Below are 27,992 nucleotides of genomic sequence, written 5' to 3'. Positions count from 1 at the left end.
TGGAAATAAAGAACGCAGCAGCCTTGTCTCCTACTGGGCTCTCAGTGAGGAAATGGAAGGAAAGGCAGAGTCAGATTAGCTGGGCTGTGGGCGGTGATGGATCTGAAGCAAAGCCATTCCGTGAGGCTGAATGATGGACACGTCATGCCGATGCTGGGATTTGGCACTTATGCTCCTGATCATGTAAGTGGACCCCAGGAGGCTGAAGGGTCTTATATTTTTTTTGCACTAAGAGGATGATAAGCTGTTGACTCTGAGAGTTTGGAGGTTGATTTTTTTGGCGAATTCTTTTTATTATTATTATTGTGGCCTAACATATATCAAATGGCTTCATGTATTGTAAATATTTTCCGTGCATTATCTTATTTAATTCCTCAATAACCATCCTTGGTGAGTACTCACTATTTATTACATTAAAAAAAAACAAACACCTATACGCAGGCTGCTGTCATCTTCCACCTGCTCAGAAACGCTCCACTCTTGGTTAGAAACGTGAAGGGCCAAGGGCCTAGGCGGGAGTGGAAGCCAACATGAATACTTGCCGGCAGCTTTGCTGTGAGGTTGTTGGGGCTGGAAGTATTGGCCAGGGAGTTTCGACCATCAAAACCTTTTGTCATGTAAGAAGCCACTGTGATTCAAAACATTAGGTAATTCGATGAGAAGACTTAGGGGGCACAACATCACAGTAAGGACTGAAATACAGCCATCCACTCAGTTCACGGCAGAGAACTTGAAGTGTCACACTCTGGTCACGGTAACGTAAGGGCAGCTTTGGGGTTGCTTTGGAGGGATTGCCCCCAAAATGAGAGACCAATGGATGGTCTCAATCTTGGTAGAACTCTGTCATGAGATATCACTAGATAACAGCTGCCAGAAAGGGTCAGTAGGTTTTCAATGACATAATTATCCATTTCATCCATTAGGCGTAATGTGTGTCTTACATATGTTATATGTAATGTTTATTACTCTTAGAAAAGACAGAAAAGTGCCATAGAGAATAGAAGAAAATTCCCCATAACCCCGTTATTTACCATAATAAATTGTAATACGTGCATGTGCTTAATATTCAGACATTTCAAATGCACTAAGTGAAAAAGAAGCTTCCTTAATACTCTAATTGGTGTTTTTACCTTAAGTCACTGCAGGAACGAGAAGTTTTTTTCCTGCGTGTGTGTTGTGCTGTCTTTTGTCCTGCTGTTCTGGGAAGCTTGCTAGGGCAGAATCTCAGATTTAGTCATTAAACTATCCCCTGTTTGAAATTTGAGGCAGAGCATATACATATTATCGTCCTAACGTTGCAACGCCAGCTTGGTGAGGTGACATCTGTGTGCTGGGTGAAACCAGGCCAACTATTGACTGGAACCCTTACTAATAACATAAACAGTTGATTAACACCTATTTTGCATGTTATATGTATGGTAGACTGTATTCTTATAATACAGTAAGCTAGAGAAAAGTAAGCTAGAGGAAAGAAACTCTTATTAAGAAAATCATAAGGAAGAGACAATGTATTTGCTATTCCTTAAGTGGAAGTAGATTGTTACAAAGGTCTTCATCCTTGTCGTCTTCACACTGTATAGGCTGAAGAGGAAGAGGAAGAGGAAGGATTGGGGCTGCTGTCTCTGGGGTGGCGGAGGCAGAAGAGGTGAAGGAGGGGGAAGGGAGGCAGGAGAAGCAGGCACACTTTGTCATTTTAATTGAAAAAATTCATGTATAAGTGGGACTGTGCAGCTTAAACCTGTGTTGTTCAAGGGTCAGCTGTATATGTATATAGCGTGTGTGTGTGTGTGTGTGTGTGTGTATCGATTGACCTGTCCTTCCTATTGAGTGCCTTAGAAAATTTCTCTCAGTATCACAAGTTTTCCTGTTGGTTGTTCTTGTACAATTGATTCGTATGGAATGAGATGTGATTTTTCCATGCTCCAGGGTGAAGCCTATTCCACTAATTTATTTGGGGCTAGAAGCTCACAGTAGGTTAGTTGCTGTCCTCGGAGTGTGCAAGTCTATCGTGGAAACCCACATGATCAAAAGGGGAGCAGGAGGCCAGCAGACTATGAAGATGCTATTGGATAGCAGAGACATGGGCTCAACCTAAATGCCCATCCGTGGTAGACCAGATAAAGAAAATGTGGTACATAAACACCGTGGAATACTGTGAAGCCACAAAAAAGAACTAGATCATGTCCTTTGTAGCAACATGGACGAAATTGGAGGCCATTATCCTAATCAAACTAACACAGAAACAGAAAACCAAATACCGCACGTTCCCACTTACATGTGGGAACTGAACAACACACAGCGATACTGGGAGGGGAACGACAGACATCGGGGCCTATTTGAGGTTGGAGGGTGGGTGGAGGGAGGCGATCAGAAAAAATATTTATCGAGTACTCTGCTTATTACCGAGGTGACAAAATAATCTGTACACCAAACCCCCATGACACACAGTTTACCCATATAACAAACCTGCACATGTGCCCCTAAACCCAAAATAAAAGATAAAAAAAAAAAAAAAAGAAAATGCCATTGTGGAAATATATTGATTTTCTCTGAGTCAGGCAGATCATTGACTCCTCTTACTCCTGTTTTATAGACCCCCAAGAGCAAGGCTGGTGAAGCCACCAAAGTGGCTCTTGATGTAGGCTTCCGTCACATTGATGCAGCGTTCCTCTACCAAAATGAGGAGGACGTCGGAAAGGCCATTCGAGAGAAGATTGCTGATGGCACTGTGAAGAGAGAGGACATTTTCTACACCACCAAGGTGAAATTTCTGTGTGTGCAGTGGCCAGAGGCCACCGTCAGTTCAGATGTATTATTTAGAAAAACAATGTGATCTCAGTTTGAACAATGTATTTACCTAATATTGTGAAGGCACATTATCAAAACATAGGAACCATGTATTTATTACCTAATATTGTGAAGGCACATTATGAAAACATAGGAACAATGTATTTATTACTTAATATTGTGAAGGCACATTATCAAAACATAGGAACCATGTATTTATTACCTAATATTGTGAAGGCACATTATCAAAACATAGAAAAGGCTTTGCTCTGAAATGTGTGAAAGGTGAGACACTGTTCTTCAATGTCTCTGAGCAGCAGATATTATTCATATATAAGATGAGATTGATAATACTTAAGTAATTGTTATACGATTACCCAAGGCACTCTGGGGCCACTCCATTAATTCTTCAGTAATTGTTCTCAGGACATATCAAGTGAGGTTGGGATGTTATTCAGAAAAGGGAGCCAGAGTAGGAAATACTTTTTTCTTTTTCAACTCAGCATTGAGTTTCCTGAATGTTATAACATCTTCCTAGGGTGGAAAACCTTTCTTCCAATGTAAATAAAGCTTTGGTTACTGGAGATACAGCCTATGCATGTTTACACTGATGACAACCTGTTTTTAGAATGCATCTCTCAGCAGAATTGTTTTGAGGAATTCATTATACAGGACAGTAGATTCCATTCCCCCTGTCCTGACATTTCTTGACTGCTCTCAGAGGATGATGCCATTAACCCTTGATGCATTAAAGTTGATTTTCCTGCTCCATCTAAGTTTTATTCACAGTTTTCTTACTTTGCAGTCATTCAAGTAAATCTCAGCATCTCATCAAGGATGTAATTTACCCTGAATAACACAAATGTAGCCCCAGTTCTTTTAGTTTTAGACCACAGTGTTTTGTTACTCACGTGTCAATTTCTAACTGTTATGTTTAATTTTGGTCCCCAAATGTGTGAAAGCATAAGCTACTTTTTATTTCTTTTGTTCACTGCAGCTTTGGACAACTTTCTTTAGACCAGAATTAGTTCGCTCAGCCCTGGAAAAGTCACTGAAGAAACTTCAACTGGACTATGTCGATCTCTTCACTATCCACAATCCATTGACCGTGAAGGTCAGCTTTTGTTTTTCCCTTCTTATGCCCCAAACAGTTTCATCACTGTTATTAGCACCTCTGTTGTCTCATTTCAGCTTGATTTCCTGGGTTCTTTCAGAGAGGGGTAGATTTGAGTGAATTGCATAGAATTGCAAATCATTCACGAGTCTCCTTCACAGCCGAGTGACATTGAAATTTTCTGTGTGTGCTCATCCCCCAGCCTTAAGCGAGATGCAGGTTCGATAATCTCACTTCCTCTATGCTAGAGAGATGAGGGCATTGCCCTGCATTTCTTAGTGCTTGTGTTTCTGAGTGTAGGTTCTGAGCTATTAGGTTACTACAGACTACAGAGATACAACGTGAAATCTCCACCTCTTTATGGTGAGGGTCTCTCCCGTATGTATCCCTCAGCCCACAGGAGACAGAGGTACATGGGATGGCACACATGGCACAACTGGACTCCTTTGGGCTTCAGTGATCCAACCTCTCATCACAGTGGACATTGGCTGAGCACGTCTGATGTCCTCATTATCCAAGTTGGGTGAGCATAAACTGGGGCTAAACACACTGATCAATAGTTATGGTAAGCGCTGTCTTCCACACCAGCCTGTCCTTCGAAAATGAAATAAATTTCAACTGTAGGGACGGCATTCTTAGTGAAGTGTGGGGGTGTATGGAGGAAGGAGCCTGCAGGTAACTGTGGAGAAAAAGTGTTTTGCTACAGTCTCTCAGATTGTTCTCATCTTTCTTTTTTCCCATGTCTTCTCTTACCGACCTCCACCCCCCACACACACATGCACATCCACACATATTCATATCCACACACGTGCACTCATGCACACACACATATGCACACAGGCACACACACATGCACACATGCATACACACATCTGCACATGCAGACACACAAGCACATACATCCACACACGTGCACACACGCATGCTTAGATGAATAATCACAGCCTTCTGAAAGTGGTGTGGCTAAGCTCCTCAGGCACCAGAAAGGGAATTCTCATAGAAAACCTTCTTTATCCTCTGTTTTCCAGCCTGGGGAGGAATTGCTGCCTAAGGATGCCAGTGGAAACATTATTTTTGATACTGTGGACCTTCGTGACACATGGGAGGTATGTTCTGCTGCAGACACCAGGTGGCACTGTGTGGTGAGGTTGGAATCACAGAAGGAGGGGTCAAAAGAGATGAGGTTTTGCTCCAGCAGTTGTCTGACCTCAGACGTGGAACTTCTCTGCGCCTCCATGTTCTCATTGTTGAAGTGAGGGAGTGGAATGAGATAACCCCTGCGGTCCATTTTTAATTTTAACTTCTATGGCTCTACATAGACATGGAAGCAGCTTTACCCCTAAGATCAGATTGAGGACATGAGCCCTAAAAAGGAGTCAACATAGACAAGCACAAAAGGAGTCAGCGCTTTATCCCAGAACAGAAACACATCACAGAGGAGGAACAGCTGCGGCCTGACTCAGCAGGAGGGTGGAAGGTGCAGGACAGTGAACCTGCCCTTGCAACACCTATACCATTCATTTATTTGTATCATTGTAGAAAGAGGTAGCAACAAACCCTTTACTAGAGGAAAAGCTGAGAGTTTCTTTTGCCCTTGACTATGGTGTAGTTTGTTAACTATTGCATCCTAACAGCAAAATAGGTACCATAGAAGTGAGTGGGATAGGTAAGAGGAAATGGAAAAGCAGCTTTATGTTTATTTGGTGTCCCGAGTGTGCATGTAATAGAATTAAGGAGACAAATATGTATGCAGAACAAGAAAGGCATTCAAAATTAATTTATTCAAGTGATAAAACTATTTGATTCATTATAATTGTAATATATCATAAATCAGATTTTCAGTTTATAAAAAGTCAGTGACAAATGAAATGGACAAACTACAGTAAAGGTCCACCACCCATTTCCTTCCTCCCCAGGCCCTGGAGAAGTGCAAAGATGCAGGTTTAACCAAGTCCATCAGGGTGTCCAATTTCAATCACAAACTGCTGGAACTCATCCTCAACAAGCCAGGGCTCAAGTACAAGCCCACCTGCAACCAGGTGAGCCCTTAGCCTACTGGGGCCTTCTCTGATTTTCTGCTCTTTACACACTTGCTGCTTAATCATGCTTCCAAGTTTCTGGCTTTATATCACCTGTGTAGATGACAGTTCCTTTCATAGAAAGAGAAAATACTAGAGAAAAAGCAGTTTGAGTGGAGTAGAAGAGCCTGACTTCAGTTCTTTGGGGATGGGTGTGAAGTTCTTATGAGACAGCCAAGTGGAGGCAGAGTTGGGAGGTGATTGCTTTGGTCTGGAGCTCAGGGGACTTCAGTTATTTGGGGATGGGTGTGAAGTTCCTATGAGACAGCCAAGCAGAGGCAGAGTTGGGAGGTGATCGCTTTGGTCTGGAGCTCGGGGGGTGGTCCAGGTGGAGACACAGTGTTTGAAATTATTGCTGTATAGATGGTAACAACTCACAGACAAGGATTAGCTCTCCTAGGGAAAGTTCATGGAATGAAAAGGAACAGGCAGGAAAGTTCACAGGAGAGGGTGAGGCAGAGAGGCACTGGCAAGGAGATTGAACAGGAGCTGCCAGACAGGTGGAGACAGCCAGGAGACTGTGGTGTCGGGAGCCAAAGAAAGAGCATTGAAGTGGCTTGAGTCAGACATAGGTGGGTCCTACTGTGAGCAAACACTCCAATAGGGAAGGATAAAGGTGGCTGGATTTAGTGGCATAGAGGTTATGGGAAGCCATACAAGGCCTGCTCCAGAGTGGTGAGCACTAAAGCCAGATCAGAGGAAAGGAATGAGAAACAGGAGGTGTATAAATCATAATCAAAACATACGATTTTTAAAGAAACATCCAATATAGCCAAATATCAAACATGATTTATGACATTGTTAAGTTTAAAGCTTTGTGTAGACCATTTTGATAATTATACAAAAAGCAGTTCAAAAATGTATACTCTGTCTTAGTTTTATATTTCTAGGGATATTTGTAGACAAAACGTGTTAAAAACTCCCATCTATATTATATAGTAATATAATATATATTAACATATATATATATAGTTTCTAAAACCAAATGATTAGAATTTTGAATATCCACAAATGAGGAATTAATTAAAATTCTGATGGCTTCATAGAGATCTTTGAGAGGATATTATGAAGACTAATAGCAAAAATGGAAAGCTTACGTTATAATATCAAAAGCATATCAGAGAATTATATACTATTCTGTTTTACAGGATGCCTTTAAGCCAGAAGAAACAGAAAACTCAATTCAAACATGCTTAAAATTGATTCACTTATAGAAAGTTTGGGTCTTGGTTGCTCTAGAAGCTGTAAGATACTCTCTTGAAATGAATATATTTTGTCTGTGCTCCATGTTTGATAGCTTCGGAATGGCTCCTCATGGCAATTGGGCTATAGGTCTCCTCATTCATGTTCAGCACGGCAGAGAGGGTTTTCTGGAGCTGTTTCTAAAGAGAGAAGAATAATGGTCACAGAAGTTTTCTAGCAATTTTTTTCTCATGTCATTGGCTTGAACAACATAATGTGCCTTTCATAAACCAATTAATGTAAGAGAAAGGAAGTTCATGACACAAAAGTGTGAACTGGCTTCTTCTGGGGCACAGAAGCTGAATATGGAGGAAGGGAGAAATAATTGAACAAAATCAGGATTCTTATAAAATATGTTAATCTATACTATTCAGTATATATGCTAATTTTAAATTATTTAACATCTTAAGGACAATAAAAATGACTAAAATTAAGCATACAAAATGATTAGAATTGCTACAAGGTTCTGGTAAAATTCTAGGTGACTTTGTTGTATTTTTTCCTATATCTGACATGAAAATATTTCTTTTATAACTTTTAAAAGTTTTTATTTTTGTAAATTTTTTTTAAAAAGATATAGAGAATATGAGGAGTTCAAAAAGTTCATGGAAAAATGGAATTAAAAGATGTTAATAAATATATGAACTATTTTTCAAAATAAGATTTACCAAATTCAATATAGTTTTTAAAGCATAAGTATATGCTTCTGAGTATATGAACTAAGTATGTGAACTAATAGCAAATAGTAGCCATTTAGTTCATCTCTAAATAACTGAGAGTCCTGGTAATTTAATCATGTCAATTTTTTTTTTTTTTTTTACATTATTAACTGTAAAAAAAAGAGTCTCTGTTAAAGATTCTTAAAGATTCACACACAAAAAGAACTCAGAAGAAGCCAAATCAGGACTGTAAGGTGGATGACTAATGATTTTTCTATCAAAATTCTTGCAAAATTGCCCGTTTGATGAAAAAAACAAGTAGGAGCATTGGTCTGGTGAAAAATAATCTCTGGTGAAGTTTTTGTGGGTGTTTTCATACTAAAACTTTGGCTAATTTTCTCAAAACAGTTGTTATTCTTCTTTAGCCCTCCAGAGAATCAATAAGCAAAATGCCCTGAGCATCCCAGAAAACTTGCTATGATCTTTTCTCTTGATCAATCTCCTTTTGGTTTGCCTGGACCATTTCCACATCTTGGTAGCGATTGCTTTGATTTCGCTTTGTCTTCAGGATTATACTGACAAAGCCATGTTTCACCTCATTTTACAATTCTTTGAAGATGCTTCAGGATCTTGATCTCACTTACCTAAAATTTCCTTGGAAAGCTTTGCTCCTGTCTGTAGCTGATCTGGCCACAACAGTTTCGTCACCCATGAATTGGAAAGTTCACTCAACTTAAATTTTTCAGTCACCATAGTGTAAACTGAACCAGTTGAGATATCTATGGTGTTGGTTTTCATTTCTGCTGTTAATCATTGGTCTTCTTTAATTAGGGCACTAGTAAGATACAATTTTTTTTTCCTGCAAATTGATGTGAATGGTATGCCATTGCAGGCTTCATCTTCAGCGTCATCTCCTTCCTTCTTCAAATGAATTATTCATTCATGAACTTCTGATTTCTTTGGGGGATTTTGCCTATATATTTTGTGTAAAGAGTCAATAATTTCACCATTCTTCCACCCATGCTTCACAATAAATTTGATTTTTGTTCTTATTTCAATTTAACTGAATTCATGTTTCTCTGATAGGGGAGTTGTCTTATCTTTCTCAATGCCTCAAACTAGATCTTGTTCAGACATGTCATAATGAATTAGTACCAGTTGATTTTGGAGCATTTTTTTTTGAAATCCATGTATGGTTTCTTCATAATGCACATTTTCAATCAGTTTTTTGAATATCCCCTCATGTTATAATCATTTTCTTTTTATGTATCCATCATCACACTTAAGCAATAATTATCTCACAACCAAACATGTTACATAGATAATTCTACCTCTGTATTATTTTGAAGCAGACATGATATCATTTTATATGAAAATGTTCTGTAAAATATTTTAAAGATCTCTAAATCTTTCAATAAACATTGCCAGAATACTTTTGTACCACTTGAAATTGTAGCAATAATTACTTGTTATTATGAAATATGAGTGCTAAAATATAATTTTTATCATATTTTTACAGTTGATTCATTTAAATTGATGTGGAAATAAGGCCCATACATTGCAATTGGATGATATGTTTCATAAATCACTTTTTTTTTTTTTTTTTTGAGACCCAGTCTCGCTCTGTCACCTAGGCTGGTGTGCAGTGGCGTGATCTTGGCTCACTGCAACCTCCACCTCCCGGGTTCAAGCGATTCTCCTGCCTCAGCCTCCTGAGTAGCTGAGATTACAGGCATGCACCACCACACCTGGCTAATTTTTGTATTTTTAGTAGAGACAGGGTTTCACCATGTTAGTCAGGCTGGTCTCAAACTCCTGACCTCATGATCTGCCCGCCTTGGCCTCCCAATGTGCTGGGATTACAGGTGTGAGCCACTGAGCCTGGCCAAATCACGCTTTTAATAAGTAAGTTTGTTCTCTTCTTTTTTTCACTTCCCTCCTCCTCTTCCTCTTCTCCCTCCTCTGTCTTCTTCTCTTTCTTCTCTTCCTCCTTCTTCTCCTCCTGCTCTTCTACCTTCTCTTTCTCATCTTCTTCCATGGCGCTCATTCTCACTCTACCTCTTTCTTTCCTTCAATTTACTAATGAAAACTTAAGCCTTTTATTCCTGTAAGTTTTTCTCAGTATAGGATATACTGGTTGATCCAGTGATATAATTTAACATGTTCCTTTTGTACTTTCTGTAAATTGAAAGTTAGAGCTAACGATTTGATCACATTTGGTTAACGTCATTTGAACTCATGAATTTTAACAAATATGTCCTTTTCCCAACCATTGTAGTTACTATTCTTTTTGATGCTCAACTTTCCATCATTTTGACCAGCAGGAAACTTTTCAAATGAGCTTCTTGGTCCTTTGACTTGCCTCATTTTCTTTATGTTCTTTGCCATTTAGAATGTAAGCTGTTCTAGGCTGAACTTGTAGCTTCCCCAGTCAGAACTGGAATTAGCCATTTCTCTAAGAAATCTTGGTTTCTCTGAGTAGAAATGTCATTTAGAGACTATAATTTGGGCACAAGAGATTTTAATCATTTTAAAACACTAATTACAAAAGAATAAGTAAGTTATCGTATTAGTATGACTGCTGATGGAATTTGAAGGCATTTCAGAAAGTGCATGGGGAAAATGATCAATCTGAAATACATAGTACATATATTAATATAGTACTAGATATTCCTTCAAAGCATTTTAAAATTTACATGTGGTTATTTGCTCATGTATTCTGACACCTTTTGTTCTTGAAAAATTACAGGTGGAATGTCACCCTTACCTCAACCAGAGCAAACTCCTGGAGTTCTGCAAGTCCAAGGACATTGTCCTAGTTGCCTACAGTGCCCTGGCATCTCACAGAGACCCAAACTGGTAATAAGAGTATCAAAGAGTTAATCTATATCAGCAACTCTATTGATTAAGAAACTTTTAGCATTTCATTATAGATAAAGTCAAACATAGAACAGTGAACACAACAGTGTAGTGAATTCCCGTGTAACACCACTGACCTTCAATATCACCAACATTCCTTCCCTCCTGTTTCATTTGTATATCTGCCTTCTCCCATCCCCACTCCAAATACAATTTCAAAGTGATTTGAAGGTGAAATTTACATAGACTGTAATGCATATGTTAGCTGTATAATTTTGATAAATGAATGTACTTGTAATCCACATTATTATCATGATATAGAAACTTTCTCACAAAATGTTAATTGGTGTTCCTTCTGAGATAATTCCTCCCCACCTCTAGGCAACTATGTTCATAATGTTTTCGGTCTTAGATTAGTTTTGTCTGCTGTAGTACTTGATGTAAAGAAGTCATATATATTCTTTTGTGTAGCTTCTTTTGCTCAACCTGTCTGTGAGATTCATTCCTGTAGTTGCAAGTGTCTGTTCTTTCCATTTTACTGCTGTGAAATATTCCATTGTATGGACATGTACACCACAAGTTGTTTATCCATTCACCTATTGATGGGCAGTTTAGTTGTTTCCAGTTTGCCACAATTGCGAATAAATCTCTATGAATATTTATGAGACACCTTGAAACATACTATATTGTATCTTCTCTCATTGTCTGGGGCTTTGGACAAAAGGGGTAGCATACTCTAGATTTTTCATCTATACTCTTCATATCTGTTGTTTTTCTCCAGGATGGACCCAGATAGCCCATATCTCTTAGAGGAGCCAACCTTGAAATCCATTGCCAAGAAATGCAATAGAAGCCCAGGCCAGGTTGCCCTGTGCTACCAGCTGCAGCAGGGGGTGGTGGTCTTGGCCAAGAGCTTCTCTGAGAAGAGAATCAAAGAGAACTTCCAGGTACAGGTCAAGTGGTGTTGCTCCAAAGTGAGCCATGGGCGCTGGTCTGGGCGATCTCTCTTCGCGGGGGAATGCACCACATGTCATTCATGCCCGTGCTTCTCTCCTCTGTGTGCTAAGGGAGGGGGCAGGATGGAAGAGTGCAAAGAGAGATCACTGGATTCACAGTCCTAAAGTTTATCACCTCTAGGGCTGGCTTTGCCACTCGCTAGTTGTGTGACACTAAGCAAATTTCAACTCCATCATTTTCATGAGTTTCAGGAGTTCTACATGGTAAATAACTTTAAGGACCCTCATTTCTCTCCTTCACCATCTCTATCTGACAAACCTCTATTTGTATTTTATGATCAAACTCAAATAGGATTACCTGCTGTGTTATATATCATACATACATAACCATTGGGACACCCTAGCACATTTTTCACCACAGTAGTGCCTGGCATGGTTCTGTTAGTGAGTCTTTTCCCTTTTAACTTAACATTGTTTGCTAAGATGTCAGTGTGCTCTCTGGACTGTGAGACCCTAAATGCAGTGACTCCTTCTGGGTCATCTTATATCACCTTTCCCCTGGCAGTGCCCCGGGCAGGTAGGAAGCTAGGTATAATTTCATAGACTGGCCAAATTATTAATAGTAAATCAATGAGTAAAGATTTTGCCTGAAGCCTTCCTCATATACACTCCAATCCATTAGATCAATCAGTGGTCTTTAATTTACTTTGTTTTGAATTCTAAAAGAATTTTGAAAGACTATGTATGCTGTTTCCCATTTAAAGATGGCAGTTAGAAAAATCAGCATGAGTTTAGTTATTACAAAGGATGATATTTGAAGCATATTTTCTAATGTATTTGTTTCACAACTTTGTAGCTCTAGATTAAAATTTTTAAGTTATACAAAAATCAAATAGGCAAATCTAAATCTTGTTACCATACAGAAAAAAATCTTATTGTATTTTTCAATTTAACTCAACATATTAATACATATCCCTGTGATACCCATGTCATTTCTGGAGTATATTTTTAAGATGAATCACTGATGGGTAAATGTATGGGTGGATAGGTAGATAATGGACAGATATAGGTAGAGAGAGAGAGAGACATTAGATAGATATGTATATCATAGATGGATAGAGAGATAGATAGGGCTCTGAGTTTTCCATCTTCTGCATGAAATAATGAACTTAATATTTTTAAACCACATATCTCTTTTCTTTGCTTTAAGGGATTCTTCATCAGGGGACTATGTGTCTATGTGTTTTCAAATAAAAACAACTCTTGGCTTAAGTAAGATAAATATATTCAAAAAAGTTTTTTTTTTGTTTTGTTTTGTTTTGTAAGGAAGTAGTATTTGGTACTACTTAGTAGTAGCTGGAAATAGTATTTGGGGGCCTGCAATGAGCAAGTGGTATGGTGGAACAATTAATCAAGAAATGCTTTTCTAAGGCCAACAGATTCTTGGAGCAAGGTTGTCTTGTCTTGTGTTCCAAGGCTTGCACAGTCAAAGACTGGGTCAAATTCCAGGGGAAGTGAATAAGGAAAATCCTGACCAAGTGTGATCAAGTCAAGGAAGCAGGTATTTTGTCCAGATTTGCCTTTGTTTAGGATAAAGAATTTATTTTTTCTGTCTCAAGCAATTCTCTAGAAATGTCTTAGATTGATAAGTTGTCTTTCTTTTGAGAAGTGGAGCAGAGCAGGAGGGAGGTGGGATGGAAAAGTAGCAGAACTCAGGGGGAAGAGGTCTCACCTAGAGGCCAATGAGGACAGAAATACTTTACATATTGCCATCCTTGCCTCTGCCCCTGGAAAGCCTTGTATTTCCAGGAAGAAGCTGCTGTCCTGGGGAAAGGTTAATGTGAGTGTTTTCTTCCTTTCAGGTTTTTGACTTTGAGTTGACTCCAGAGGACATGAAAGCCATTGATGGCCTCAACAGAAATTTCCGATATGCTAAGTTACAATTGTAAGTCATGCTTGCAGATTCTTTCACAGGCTGTTTTCTGTAATATGCAGGCAAACAGAGGAACGCATCTTCTCTAAATCAGGAAGGCAGGCCAGATTTCAGGAATAGGTATGAAACAGGAGCTTCCCTATAGTCCTCATGTGGCTCAATCTCTGACCCAACAGGAATGTGAGTCTGTAAGTGAAACTGCTGACGTCTGCACCATTGTGAATGCACTTCTTCAATTTATTTATTTATTTATTTATTTATTTTTATTTTTTGTGAGACTAAGTCTTGCTCTATTGCCTAGGCTGGAGTGCAGTGACATGATCTCGGCTCACTGCAACCTCTGCCTCCCGGGTTCAAGCAATTCTCCTGCCTCAGCCTCCTGAGCAGCTGGGATTATAGGCATTTGCCACCACGCCCAGCTAATTTTTGTATTTTTAGTAGAGACAGGGTTTCACCATGTTGGTCAGTCTGGTCTCGAACTCCTGACCTCGTGATCTGCCCACCTCGGCCTCCCAAAGTGCTGGGATTACAGGCATAAGCCACTGTGCCCGGCCGTGAATGCACTTCTTTAATGCCCTTACTACCTGTGCCTGGTCCTGCACTCAGGGCCACTGCCTATTAGAATAGAAGGCACGGTGTCTATGACCCATAATACTTACAGGAGCCTATGATAATGTTCTAGCTTTAATTTATTTTAAAGTCAGAAGAAAAAGAGAATACAACAATGATGAATATGTAATAATGAATCCAGCCTCGTCTATCTTCATGTCTATACCAAGGCAATGTAAGACTTAATTTTAATATTTGTATAGAGCATTGGTCCATGAAAGCAAATGTGCATACGTCCTGGGGAAGTCACAGTGGCCCCTGCTTCCATGGCCTCCCCTAAGTGTCCAGTGACATTTCTCCTTACTGTGGCATTCCTTTTCCGAGACACCAACTATTTCTTCCAAATTTTTGTCTTCCTTGGCTTTCTTTACCTTCACAACTCCCATTTCCTCAGCTATATAATCTCACTAAGCTGAATGACAAATGAATTATGAAATTAATAGACCCTCAGTGCTAGTGTCCCCAGTGGCCTCCACCAAGTTAAGATCCTCTGGAATTTCTCTGGATCTTCAAGGCAAGACTCTTACTCTAGTGTCATCTTCGTCCATCTGAAACCCACCTCTAGGGAACCCAACATCACTTCACTTTAGTTTATTCACAAACATGACGTTCCATTGGATCAACTGTGGCAGGATCTCAGGGTTGAGGAGAAAGAAGACTAATCAAACACAGCCAAGTTTGGAGGGGAGTTTAGAAGCGGGAGAAATATCATTTTAGTTAGGAAAATACTCAGTCTCCAAAACACATCTGAAAGGTCCCCCTTCTTTTTGTAAAACCATACCAGGCTTCCAAGAAAAGACATTTTCAATGAGAAAAATGTGGAAAGCAACCTTTCTATACTCACAGGCCTTAAGTATAATCTGTGATCTGCCTCATGAGACTGTGAATGTCTCATCTTACTCATCTCCGTGGCCCTATGTTAATACAGCTCCTGGCACATTTAACTGCTTAGAAAGTACTTTTTAATGACACACAATTAAAAAGAACAAATTATAAAAAAGAAGAAAGAACACAGAAAAAGGGAAAACAAACAGTAATATAATTACTGAATCACAAATAATCCTGTAAATTATAATTAAGGAAAGAGGAATCACATTTTGCTGGTCTTCCTTATAATTAGGGAAACAGCAATCACATTTTTGGTTATTAGAGATACATTTTATGTCCTCCATAGATTAGAAGTTTCTCATTGCAAGGACCCTGTATCATTGAGGATGCACAATACATGTTTGTGGAATGAATGAGTGGAAAATAGCAATGCAATCCTCACTGCCACCATCCCCATGATCCAAGGACAAAGGCTACCCAGGTCTTAATGGACCCAAGACCTTCATCTGCAGTTCTTATACTCTCTTAGAATTTGTAATCTAAATCCAATTGCTTGTCATTTTGGCACTCGCATGTGAGTATGGAAATTGGGCATGCATGTGCCATTTGCACATGAACAGGGAGCATGTCTGTATGTGTGCCTGGTACAAGTAGGGACGTGGTTGTAAATTCAGAGATTTTAGCCCATGCTGTCTGTGTCTTCAGAGAAACACTCTCTCCACGACAGCATGGATAAAAAACTTAATCAATTAATATCCCTTTTTTTCTTTCAGTGCTGTTGACCACCCTTATTATCCATTTTTTGAAGAATATTAACTCTCAGCTATTGAGTGTTACTATCAGAGTTTTCTCCTTTCAGGCAACCTAGAGAGGATTTCTGTATTTGGTGGAGAAGATTAGAAAGCAGTGTATTTAGTTTCAGGTTGCTTGCCTTTCATTTTATTAAATAAAAGGCTACAAAATAATGATGTTTGTTCTCCTGATTATTAAAATAACATGGAAATTACAGAAAATTTAGAAAATAAAAGAAAAAAGAGAATAAAAAAAAACTCTTGTAATTCTTCCATTCAAAAATACTTAATATTTGGGGTACCTTCCTTCATGATTTTCTTATACAAATGTATATATTTTTTGTGTGTGCGTTTTTATTTACAAACTTGAAAACATCTTCAACATTCAGATTGTATCCTTTTTCAAAACTTAACGTAAGTATTTTTAAGGTATCAAATATTCACAACATCCAAATTTATATTTTACTTGTTGTAAAGCAGTACATCTTATTATTCATTTTTTACTCATCTACCCATGTTTTGGCATTGTATTAGTTCTTGCATATTGTGCCATTTATGCATTTATTCATCCAGCAAAACTTTATTGTATATCCATTGTGTGCCAGATATTGTTTTATCAATAAATAAAATAGACAAAAGTGAATGAAATTGATAGAAAAAAGTCTTGGGTTTATACTTTAGTGGACGAAGTACAGCATAAATGAAATAAATCTGGTAGGAAGTGTGTAGTTGGAAATTGGTAAGTTCTTTTAGAGAGTTGATTCTGCATGGCCTCTCACATTCCTGCACATTTGACAAGCAGGGACACTGACTGCTCTTCATTTCACCCTGCTTTTTCGGGAAATTTGTATAGTGAACAGTGTTGGCCTATAGAGATAGTAATTCTCTCCAAGAAATGGAAGGCGTAGTCCAGTAATAGAACATATCTTTCTCTAGTCCATTGGCTCCAAATGGCATCCATTCTTACTGCCTTCTCAACTGAAGGTTTTTCTCCTGCCTCTCAACCCACTACATGTGCAGTGGAAGTAAAGGACCACTGGGTCCTTTACTTCGTCTTCTGGGACTTGAACTCAATAACCCGCACAAAAACAATCTTACAAGCCCAGCCTGGTGGTGTATGCCTGAAATCCCAGTTACTTGGGAGGCTGAGACAAGAGGATTGCTTCAGCTTGTGAGTCTCAGTTGGCAGTGTGCTATGACCATGACTGTGAATAGCTTCCGTACTCTAGCCTGGGCAACAAAATGAGACTTCATCTCTAAAATAAAAAAAAAAAATCTGTTACTTTGATTAGAGATATTGTCATGAGCAGTAAACTATCCTTCTTATCTGATCCAGAAGTTTCATTACTTTTATCAGCTTCCATGAAGCCTGGCAAGCTGATTTATTAGCTTGCAACTTAGCTTAAAATCCTAGATCTTTCTTAATTCCTGACAACCACTTGGAGAACAATCAAGTAGAGAGGAAGAATAGGTAGTGTGAGAATTGGGAGTGTAATGTGCTATTTTAAATAGGATGGCCAGAAAAGATTTCACTGAGAAAGTGACTTTCATGCAAAAGTTTGAGTGAGCTATGCAGATTTGAGGTTGGCGGAGAGAATTCCTGCACATGAAACAGGAAATGCTATGCGTGTAAAGGAAGAGAGTTCCTGCAACATTAATAGGACAGGAATTAGCTAGCGTGGGTAGAGGTTTGTAAGCGAGGGAGATGGTCCAGAAGATAAGGTTCAGAGCAGCTAAGGGGGTTCTATCCTGTAGGCTTTTGAAAGAACTTTCTTGTTTATTCTGAGAACAATGAAGAATGATTGAGGTCCGGCATGGTGGCTCACACCTGTAATCCCACACTTTGGGAGGCCGAGGCAGGTGGATCACTTTTGGTAAGGAGTTCAAGATCAGCCTGGCCAACATGATGAAACCCCGTTTCCACTAAAAATACAAAAATTAGCTGAGCATGGTGGCATGTGCTTGTAATCCCAGCTACTCGGGATTACAGGGAGGCTGAGACAGGAGAATTGCTTGAATCTGGGAGGTGGAGGTTGCAGTGAGCCGAGATCACACCACTGCACTCCAGCCTGGGCAACAGAGTGAGACCCTGCCTTAAAAAAAAATAAAAATAATGATTGCAAGTTCTGAGCAGTGGAGCGACAGGAGATGGATGACATGTTTTAAAAGGCTAATTAGATGATACAGTGGGAAGACACAACTGAAAAATAAAGTGTAGGTATTTCCTCTCAGGGCTCTATACAAAAATTCAGGTGAGAAATGATGTGAGCTTGGAACACATTACCAGCAGTAAAGGTGGTGAACATTTGCGGGAATATGTGTGGGAACATTTGTGGGAATATTTTTAGGGTAGTGTCAACAAGGCTTCCTAGTGTATTAACTGTAGGGTTAGAGGGAAAAAGTTGACTCTAGAAATTTTGGCTTAAGCACCTGAAAGAAGGGAGTTGCCACTGCTGGAATGAAAAGGATGTGGGAGGAGCAGGTATTTGTGACAACGTCATGAGTGCATCCTTAGACATGTTAAGTTTGAGATGCAGTTAAGATGGTTGCCTTTCCAATGTCAGTAGTACTTTAAATAATTTGTTTAGGTCAGTCATGCTGTTTTTATTATGTGTCCAAGTAAACATGCCATGTAGACCTTCGGCATATAATTCCAGGGTTAGAGAGAGGGTATAGGCCAAAGAAAACTATTTTAGATTTGTCAGAAAATAGTTGCCACTTGAAGCCCTAAAATGATATAATTGTAGATAAGATTTGATGAGTGAGCATGGACAAACAAAACAGAGTGAGGCATTCTATTCTCAAGAGCCTGGGACAGAAGAACTGGGACCGGGTAAGTATGTTGAGGAGTGGCTAGTTTGGTATGTGGTAAAGGGAGAGGTTGTTCTGTCCTGGAAGACAAATGAATAGATTGTTTTAAGGAGAAAAGAGTCAAGTACTACTAATAGGACAAGTAAGATGAGAACTCAATATTGACCACTGGGATTGGCAATTGACCATAACAAAGTCAAGAATAGCTTTGATAGCATAGTAGAGGCAAGAGCCTGAATAGAGTGCATTCAAAAAAGTGTAGGAAGAGCAGAGTTAGATACAGAAGTGCAGAAAGCATTCAAAGAATTGGCTGTAAACAGTACCAGATATTTGAACACATTCAAAGAATTGGCTGTAAACAGTACCAGATATTTGAACAGTCACTGGAAAAGAAAGTGAATTTGAATGGGAATTTTCTTTGAGATGGCATAAATAACAGCATGTCTGTGTGCTTTCAGGAACAATCTAAAAGAGAGAGGAAAATTGATGATGCAGGAGAGAGAGGATGAGAATTGCTGAAATAATGTCTCAATTAGTTTTCTGATCCTGCTATAACAAAATACTGCAAATGTTGTGGCTTGAAACAACACAAACTTATTTTCTTACAGTTCTGGAGATCAGAATTTCAAAATCAGACTTAATGGGCTGAGGTCAAGGTGTCATCAAGCCTGCATTTCTTTTTGAGGGTCCAGAGGGAAATCCATTTTCTCCCCATTGCTAGCTTCTAGCATTTCTTGGCTCGTAGCCCCTTCCTCCATCCTCAAAGCCAGCTGTGTAGCCTCTTTCAGTCTTTGATCTACGATTCTATTCTCACATCTCTTTCACTATGACCTGCATGGGTCCCACTTATAAAGACTTTGTGATTTCATTGGTCTACCCGGACAATCCAGAAAAATCTTTCCATCTCATGATCCATGTTTAATCATATATGCAAAGCCCTTTTTGCCATTAAGGTAACATATTTTCAGGTTCCAGAGATAAGGGCATGTATGTCTTTGGGGGCCATTATTGAGCCTACTACACTAGCTTTGTAAGTAAATTTAGAGCAACTAAACTTTAGTTTTCTAATGTTTGTAATAGAAAGAATTCTACGTCCAGCCACTGGATCCTGAAACTCTAGACTTTTGTCTCAGATATCAAGAGGAAAACCACATGAATAAATATCTGTTTCTTTAAAGCTGATGTAATCTTGACCTTATTGTATTTCCTCCTTCTGGATACATGCCCTTCATTATTTTATTCTAAAATTTATTCTCAGGATCTGTTGACATGTTCTTTCATTTTTCATATGGAAAACTCAAGCTTTTCAGTTTGCTGACATTCTCAACTCTTGATAATTTCTACTCATGTCTGGATTATACTTCAGGCAATGGATCCCATGTTTACTACTTAAACGTGCTTCATCTATGAAACCTTCACTTGGACACATCTTATATTAATCAAGTCTCTTAACTGCGGTTTCTACCACCCCTTGATTTATCAAGTTCTTGATTCATCAAAGTTGTCATTAGGTCTCTCCTCTTTCCTCTTTGCATTCTTTCAATACCCATACAAGTTTACATATGAAAATTAGGCTAAATAATATATTAAATTGAAATTGATCAGACTCCACTAATTCTACATATGTAAGTTTGGAAACATCTAATTTAAAGAAAAGCACTTTCTTACTATGGTTTCGGCAGTCAAGATGATTGCCTTTCCAACATCGGTTTTACTTTAAATAATTTGTTTAGGTCAGCCATGCTAATTTCATTGTGGTTGACATAGGAGTCACTGTGGATTAAGAGTTGTGACCCAGCCCTAGCCAACGCCACATAAGAAGCACTGTGCTGGGGACTTCTAGGAGAGTTTCCCTCACTTCTAAGAAGGAGCCTTTGAAGAGAGGTGGCTTCTCTTCTTCAAGGGGATATTGTCCCATTGCAAGATGAGGTGTGAAATTGCTGTGGAGTCTCCACCCAGCCTGAGGATGACATCAATACACAGAAGAAAAAGGAGAAGATGAGAGAAGTTCTGCACTCTCATGGATGACACCCAGAGTTTACCCTTCCTCTGTACTTCTTTTTATAGGACTAGCACATTTTTGTGGATTTTAAACCAATTTGAGATTTTTTTTTGCACCTGCCTGTACTCTAATCCAAACAACCATCCAAGTTAATAATTTTCTCTTTACAATGCACCCTGCATTTTGTACCTATACAAGAGTGGTCAGAATGTGTGAAAACTGCTGAGTCATCCTGACAGCATGGCTCCAGTAGATTCTAGGGGTTGGCCGTAGTATTGAGTGATATTAAAATAACAAATAATGCAGAAAAGGCATGGATCTAAAAAAATCTTTAGGAATCTTCACTCACTGAGAGTTCATATTCAGGACACAGTTTCTTCTTCAAATCACCTTGGACAAGTAAGTAACCCTTTTTGTTCCCTTTTCTGTAAAATAAGTGACAAGTTAAATCTACTTTATAGGGTGTTTGAGAGGATTCCCTGATAGTCTTGCCTGATACAGAATAGAAACTCAAAATGTTAGCTAGTAGTGTTGGTGTCATTGCTATTATCACTACTATACTTTCCCTTTAGTTAGCCAGAAGAAATATTAAGTTTATTGGACAGTGAGTACAGAGTTACCTTGCTCAGATGCACTGAGCCTACTGTCAACTTTAAGCAGCTCTCTGTGAGGTTAGGGTTTATCTTGGTCAGGGAGGACAAAGCAGAGTGCTTTAGAGATGACAAGCACAGCTGTGTTAAGAGACAACTTCCAAAGTTTGTGACCACATAGGGTAAGTTACTCTAACTTTCAATGCAGTTGAACAACAGTCCTTGATCGGTTTCTGTTGTGAATCCAATATTTTTGTGTCATGTTGTGGGATCTTCCAGACACTGTCTGAGAGAAAATCTCTGTAGCCTGGAGAGGAAGAAAAATGCCTTTGGATGGTGGGGTTTTGTCTCCTAGTACAGTTACCACCCAGTGACCATCTTTTCTTACTTTTACAGGCCATTATGTTAAGCCTTTTTCATTTGTTGCTCTCCCATATCCCTATTTAGACTTTGATATCTGAAGGTGGAAACCATCCCTTTTCCCTCTGGAGCTGGAGTGATGTTCACGGAAGGCAAAGCAGCTGGGCCTGAATGGGGCTAAGCTCTGGGAGCCATGGGTGTCTCCATGGAAACAGAGCAGGACACCCGGAGGGACCACCCAAGACCTTGGGTCTGTAGGTGAGGCCATCAGATCCTCAGCTGGCATTTGACAAGGAGGATCAAGGTTGCAACAGCCTAAAGAAAATCAATTTCAAGAAAACAGGTAACTTTTCTTTCTTCTTACTCATCTCAATTTGTGGATTGAAAATTATGTGCACCATATAGAGGAGTTTTCTAACTATCAAAGCACTAACAGTGGAGTTATTTGCTGCAGGGTGTGTTGAAATGACTCTCATTGAAGACAACTGGATGAATTCCCAGTGATGTTTGAAATGCAGGTTTGCCAGAGGAAAAGTCTTTTGTATTCTGTTTTTGAGAACCAGACATTTTCTTATAGATTAGGATAAACTCCTTGCATAATAAAGGTGTTTATCCATGGACTTCACATTTTATTCCTGTTGCTATCTGATACTTTCCCCAATTACTTGGTTTAATTTGGCCTTCAAGCTCCCCTCCAACCCTGAGAGGCTGTTAGTGTGAACCCAGAAAGAGTTATTCTGTCCCACGTTTTTATTTCTCCTGGAGCACAGTAGCATGAAAGAGGAGTGGATAGTATCCCCAAAATACAGAAGGGAGGAAAGATGTGGAGAGAAAGGCAAGTAACCGGGTACTTTGTCCACCTTCACATGATCCTAGGGATTATCCTGTGTCACAGGCACTTCAGAGTTGTTTTATTTTGGTGCAGTCTAAAAAATTTTAGTCTTAAAACACACATCCTGCCTGGGCCACAGACTATGTCTCTACAAATAATAAAATAATTAGTCAGGCGAGAAGGCATGAGCCTGTGGTTCCAGCTAATAGGGAGCCTGAGGTGGAAGGATCACCTGAGTCCAGGTGGCCAAGACTACATAAGCTATGATGGCACCACTGCACTCCAGCCTGGATGACTCCTTCTCAAAAAACCAAACCAATCCACACACACACACACGCACACGCACACACACACACCCACAAAGAGAAGAGAAACAGAGTTTACTTTTGAATATTGTTGAGAGAATATACTGAATTGCTTGGTGTGATGTGAATGAAGCAACACAGTTCTGTTCCTATAACAAGGACATTGAAAACAAAACTTTCACCAGTTGTAGCATTTCCAGTTAGTCTAGTTGGGAGTCACCAGGATTAGATCAAAGTATAAATCCAAAGACTGTCAGAAAATATTCTGAATTCAGGAGAGAAGGGAAATGGTGATAGAACAGGAAGGCTGATCTGTGTACAATCAGGAGATATCATAATCCAAATTTTACATCAAGTTAGGGGTACATGCAGGGTTTAACTCTGGAGAAACTTCACACAGAAGTCTGAAGACACCAAGAAGTGTCTTGGCAGCTGAGTAAAGGCAGCTTGGGATAAAGTTGAGGGTGCTGGGCATCTGCCAGGAAATTTCATGGTATTCAGCTTTATCAGAAATATGATTTGCAACTAAATATTTTTATCCCATTCTATAGGTTGCTTTCTGATGTTTAGTAGTCTCTTTTGATATAAAAATGTTTTAATTTATGAAGTCTCATTCATCTATGTTTTCCTTTGTTGACTGTGCTTTTGGTGTCATTGCATTTGATTTTCAGCAATTTCAGCCCTGTGGCTGTAAGACATAGGATTCTCACTCAGGGCACACCTAGAAGCTCTTAGGTCATGTGAGCTTGATCCAGGATTTTGAATTCCTGAGCTCATCCTTTTCTTTCCTTCCTCTTTCCAGCAATATTAGGTGCAAGTAACCAACATCATTGTATTCTTAGTTTTCCACAGATGTTTGAAAGTATCACATACAGAGTCACTATTTTTTTTGCCTCTTTTAAGTTGTTAAGTAGAGTATCAATGCAGATGTTTTGTGCACTCTATAAATACTTCATATCATGGACTATCAGTGCTCTCTTTATTATTGGAAATAAAGTCCTTCGCATTTTCAAGTCTAATCTGATTAGAGCGACAATGCCAGAAACCCCAAAACCAATTCAGGAAACTCAAAATTCTATTCCTCTGGAACCACTCCAGATACCAAAATCTATATTAGTCAGGGTTGTCCCAAGAAACAAAACATATAGTGTGTGTGTGTGTGTGTGTGTGTGTGTGTGTGTGTGTAAGTGAAAGAGGAAATCTTGCATGAAAGACTCAATCAATGCAGCAAACGTTATTGTTTCTTTTTTTTTAAAAATAAATTACCACAGCCACCTCATCCGTTAGTACCCACCACCCTGGTCAGTCAGGAGGCATCAACATCATATCCAAAACCTCTTCTAGCAACAGGATTATGACCTGCTGAAGGCTCAGATGACTACCGGCATTTCTCAGAAATAAAATATTTTTAACAAATGCATGCACATTTTTTTCTTTAGCCATAATGCTATTGCACACTAAATATATGACAGTATAGTGTAAACATAACTTTATATGTACCGGGAAATCTAAATATTTGTGTGACTCATTTTATTGTCATATTTGCTGCATTACAGTAGTCTAGAATTGAACTTGCAATATCTCTGAGATATGCTTGTATATAATATGTTGTCTATATCTTATCACAGTTTTTGACTAAATTTTATTTTTCCTGGTCCTAGTATAGCCACCACAGCTCTTTGTCACTGTTTTTATAGAATATCTGTTTCTGTCTTTCACTTTCATACTAGTCACATCTCTAGATGCAAACTGAGTTTCTAGTGCTGAGTATATAGTTGGATCTTGTTTCCTTTTTTAATCCATTTTGCAAATTGATCTGCCTTTTGTTGTGGGGGATTAATCCATTTACATTTAAAGTACATTCATGTGCTGCATAACAACATTTTGGTCAATGATTGACCATATATACAACAGTGGATTTATAAGATTGCAAAACCTATTACTGCTCCTTTTATATGTTTAGGTACACAAATACCATTGTGTTACAATTGCCTTATAGCATTCAGTAGAGTAACATGCTGCACTCTGCTGTTTCTAGCCTACAGGCAATGGTCTAGACCATAAAGCCTATAGTAGAATATACCATTTAGATTCATGTAAGTTCACTCTATGGTGTTCACATGATGCTTGAATTGCCTGAAAATGCATTTCTCAGAATGTATTCTTATCATTAAATGACATATAACTATAATTAGTGACAGCAACTTAATTTTGCCATTTTAATATTTTTTTTCCTGTATGTCTATAGCATTTTGTTCTTCATATCCTCCATTACTAACATTTTTTTGTGTGTGTCACTGATTGATTTTTAGGGACACTTGGATTTCCCTCTCATTTTCACTTGTATATATTCTATAATTGTTTTCTTTGTGGTTACCATGAAAATGACATACAACATCCTAGAGTTATAAAATCTCCTTTGAAATCAATACACATTTAACTCCGTACATAAATTCCCCTTTTCCACATCTGTGTTTCTCTCAACTTGACATTACTGATGTCACTAATTATAACCTCATACATTGTGTACATGTTAACATAGATTTATAGTTATTTGTACACATTTGAATTTTAAATCTTTTTTTTTTTTTTTTTTTGCGACAGAGTCTTGCTCTGTCACCCAGGCTGGAGTACAGTGGCACAATCTTGGCTCACCACAAGCTCCTTCTCCCGGGCTCAGTCCCAGGTACTCAGCCTCCCGAGTACCTGGGACTACAGGCGCCCGCCACCATGCCCAGCTAATTTTTTGTACTTTTTAGTAGAGATGGGGTTTCACTGTGTTAGCCAGGATGGTCTCAGTCTCCTGACCTCATGATCCACCCGCCTTGGCCTCCCAAAGTGCTGGAATTACAGGCGTGAGCCACTGCACTCAGTCAAATTTTAAATCTTGAACAGAAAGCTAGTATAAACAAAACTTTCAAAAATACAGGTTTTTGTATTTTGTCCCATATTTACCTTGATGAGAGGTCTTTATACTTGATATGACTTTACATAACCATCTAACATTCTTTTATTTCATAGTGAATTACTCCCTTAAGCATTTCTTGTAGAATAGTTCTAGTGGCAATGAACTCTGTCAGCTTTTGTTTATATCACATTGTCTTTATAATTTCCCAATTTCTGAAGGTCATTTTTGTCAGATACAGAATTCTTGGTTGGCAAGTTTTCTTCTTTCTTTTACCAATTAAAAAAATATATAATCTCATATGCCCTCCAAGGTGTCTGATAAGAAACCTCTTGATAACCTCATCCACAATTCCTTGTACCTCATGAGTCATGTTTCTCTTGCTGCTTTTGAAATGATCTCCTTGTCTTTGGCTTTTGAGAGTTTGATTATAATGTATGTGGGTCTGGGTCTTTTTCAGTGTATTGTCTCCGCAGATCTTCAAGTTTCTTGTATTTGTAGATACATGCTTTTCATCATATTTGAACCATTCTTTTTCATCTTTTTCTTTCCAACTTTTATTTTAAGTTCAGGGGTATATGTGCAGGTTTGTTTCATGAGTAAATTTCATGTCATGGCAGGAGATGTACAAATTATTTAGTTACCCAGGTAATAAGCATACCTATATAACAAGCCTGTACATGTATCCCTGAACATAAAAGTTAAAAAAATAATTTTTTAAAAGCCCTAAAAACTCCAAACATACACATTTGTATAGGAAAATCATGTAGGTGGATACACATTAAGTATTTTTGAATGGGAATATTACAGCTTATTTTTGTTCTCTTGTTACAGGCTGAAAGAATGAGAGTCATGACCGACTCAGTATACCACTGGAGGCTATATGAGCAAACAGAAAATTGTTCTTATGAAAGCAGAATGTTGGAAAACTGATAAACGTGTCTGCCGCCAGAAGGGGTGCTGAGGGCAGTCATGCCTCAAGCACAGTGTTCCTTGTGATCATCTATAGGAACATCTGAAGCCTGTTGTACAAAGAAAGCAATTATGTGGACCTGTGATAAATCAAGCAGTAGACCAACCATTACCTCTCCCTCCTTGCTCTTTCCACCTAATAAATATGAAAGACTGTAGAAACTCAGGGCTGCCTTTGCTCACTAGAAGCAAGGAGCCCCTGACCCCCTCTTTCAAAATAGGTCTTTTTGTCTTTGTCTTTACTTCTGCATTTGACCCCCTTCATTGACCCCGTAGAAACTGTCAGTGACATTCTCTTTCCCCTTGTATTTTCTAAATTTTCTATAATTTGCATGTTATTTTAATAATTAGTGAGGGCATCAAAGAAGTGGATTCACAATGGTGCAAACATTGGCAGTTTCAGTTAGGAACTCATATTCCTGTTGGGTCAGGGATTGAGCCCTGGAGGAAACTTCTAGTCTGAGGGCTACAGGGAAGCTCCTGTTTCATGCCTATTCCTGAAATCAGGCCTGTCCTTCTGATTTAGGGAAGATTTATTCCTCTGTTTGTCTGCATACTATAGAAACAGCCTGTGAAAGAATCTGCAGGCATCACTTACAATTGTAACTTAGCATATCGGAAATTTCTGTTGAGGCCATCAATGGCTTTCAAGTCCTCTGGAGTCTACTCAACAATGCTTCTTCAAAGTCTAAAGGAGATTTTTTCTTCCAACATAATATTCTGTGCAGTGCAGGAAGTCTTTTCTTTTGCCTTTTGGTAACTGACCTAGCAGATTTTACAGTTTATTGAAAGAATTCCTATGCCATTAAGTTTTGGTTTGCTTAGAAAATTAAAAAAACTGAGATTAGAACAAATTTTTAAAAAAGTAGGGTTATTACATCTGTATATCTTTCTGTATGTGCTTTCAAAGTCCTTGTGACATTGAGTTACAGGGCTTTGACTCCTGGATCTATAAAGGACACCAAGTCCTGCTACATCTTAAACACTGACAACAATTAAAGCCTCATCTTCAGGCCCAGTAGAAGATGCCTATCAAAATAAGTTGCATTCCTGAGACATAGGGCCAGAAATTAAAGCTATTCAACTCCTCAAGGCCCCAGGACTATTGTGGAAGAGGTGTGTGAGATTGAAAGTGCCAATTTTGAGAGACAAAATAAGTTCAATTTCTCTGTAGATTAATCATTAATGTCAAAGGCACACTGATGCAAGACAAGAATATGACCCCCTGTGTCAGATTAACAAGGTTTTAGTGAAGCATTAACTCACTCCTTAATAAAGGTTATAAAGGTTATAAAAGGCTTAAGAAATTTATATCTTATTGTCAAGAATAAAAATTCATAAATTGTTAATAAAATTTTG

At 38.7% G+C, this 27,992-nt stretch overlaps 1 protein-coding gene across 1 annotated transcript; it reads left to right on the top strand.

The window, feature by feature from the left end:
* The first annotated feature begins 96 nt into the window (after window positions 1–96).
* On the top strand, window positions 97–27,992 carry LOC129006137 (aldo-keto reductase family 1 member C15-like). Its single transcript, XM_054435493.2, has 11 exons — window positions 97–183; window positions 2,594–2,761; window positions 3,785–3,901; window positions 4,930–5,007; window positions 5,818–5,940; window positions 10,630–10,739; window positions 11,521–11,686; window positions 13,558–13,640; window positions 15,839–21,068; window positions 21,707–21,962; window positions 26,496–27,992. Exons 1-9 carry the CDS (start codon window positions 97–99, stop codon window positions 15,879–15,881), a joined length of 975 nt encoding a protein of 324 aa, XP_054291468.1. The 3' UTR covers window positions 15,882–21,068; window positions 21,707–21,962; window positions 26,496–27,992.

This window comes from Pongo pygmaeus, chromosome 8 (assembly GCF_028885625.2).
Source record: "Pongo pygmaeus isolate AG05252 chromosome 8, NHGRI_mPonPyg2-v2.0_pri, whole genome shotgun sequence".
Classification (NCBI taxonomy): domain Eukaryota; kingdom Metazoa; phylum Chordata; class Mammalia; order Primates; family Hominidae; genus Pongo; species Pongo pygmaeus.
Note: the sequence above shows the minus strand (reverse complement) of the source record. Positions and strands in the feature narration are given on the sequence as shown.

Bases quoted from the DNA above. Each gene is read 5' to 3' on its own strand.
- LOC129006137 (XM_054435493.2), top strand. From the start codon at position 97: ATGGATCTGAAGCAAAGCCATTCCGTGAGGCTGAATGATGGACACGTC. The intron at 2,762-3,784 runs GTGAAATTTCTG...TGTTCACTGCAG, and splicing joins ACATTTTCTACACCACCAAG to CTTTGGACAACTTTCTTTAG. The intron at 5,941-10,629 runs GTGAGCCCTTAG...GAAAAATTACAG, and splicing joins ACAAGCCCACCTGCAACCAG to GTGGAATGTCACCCTTACCT.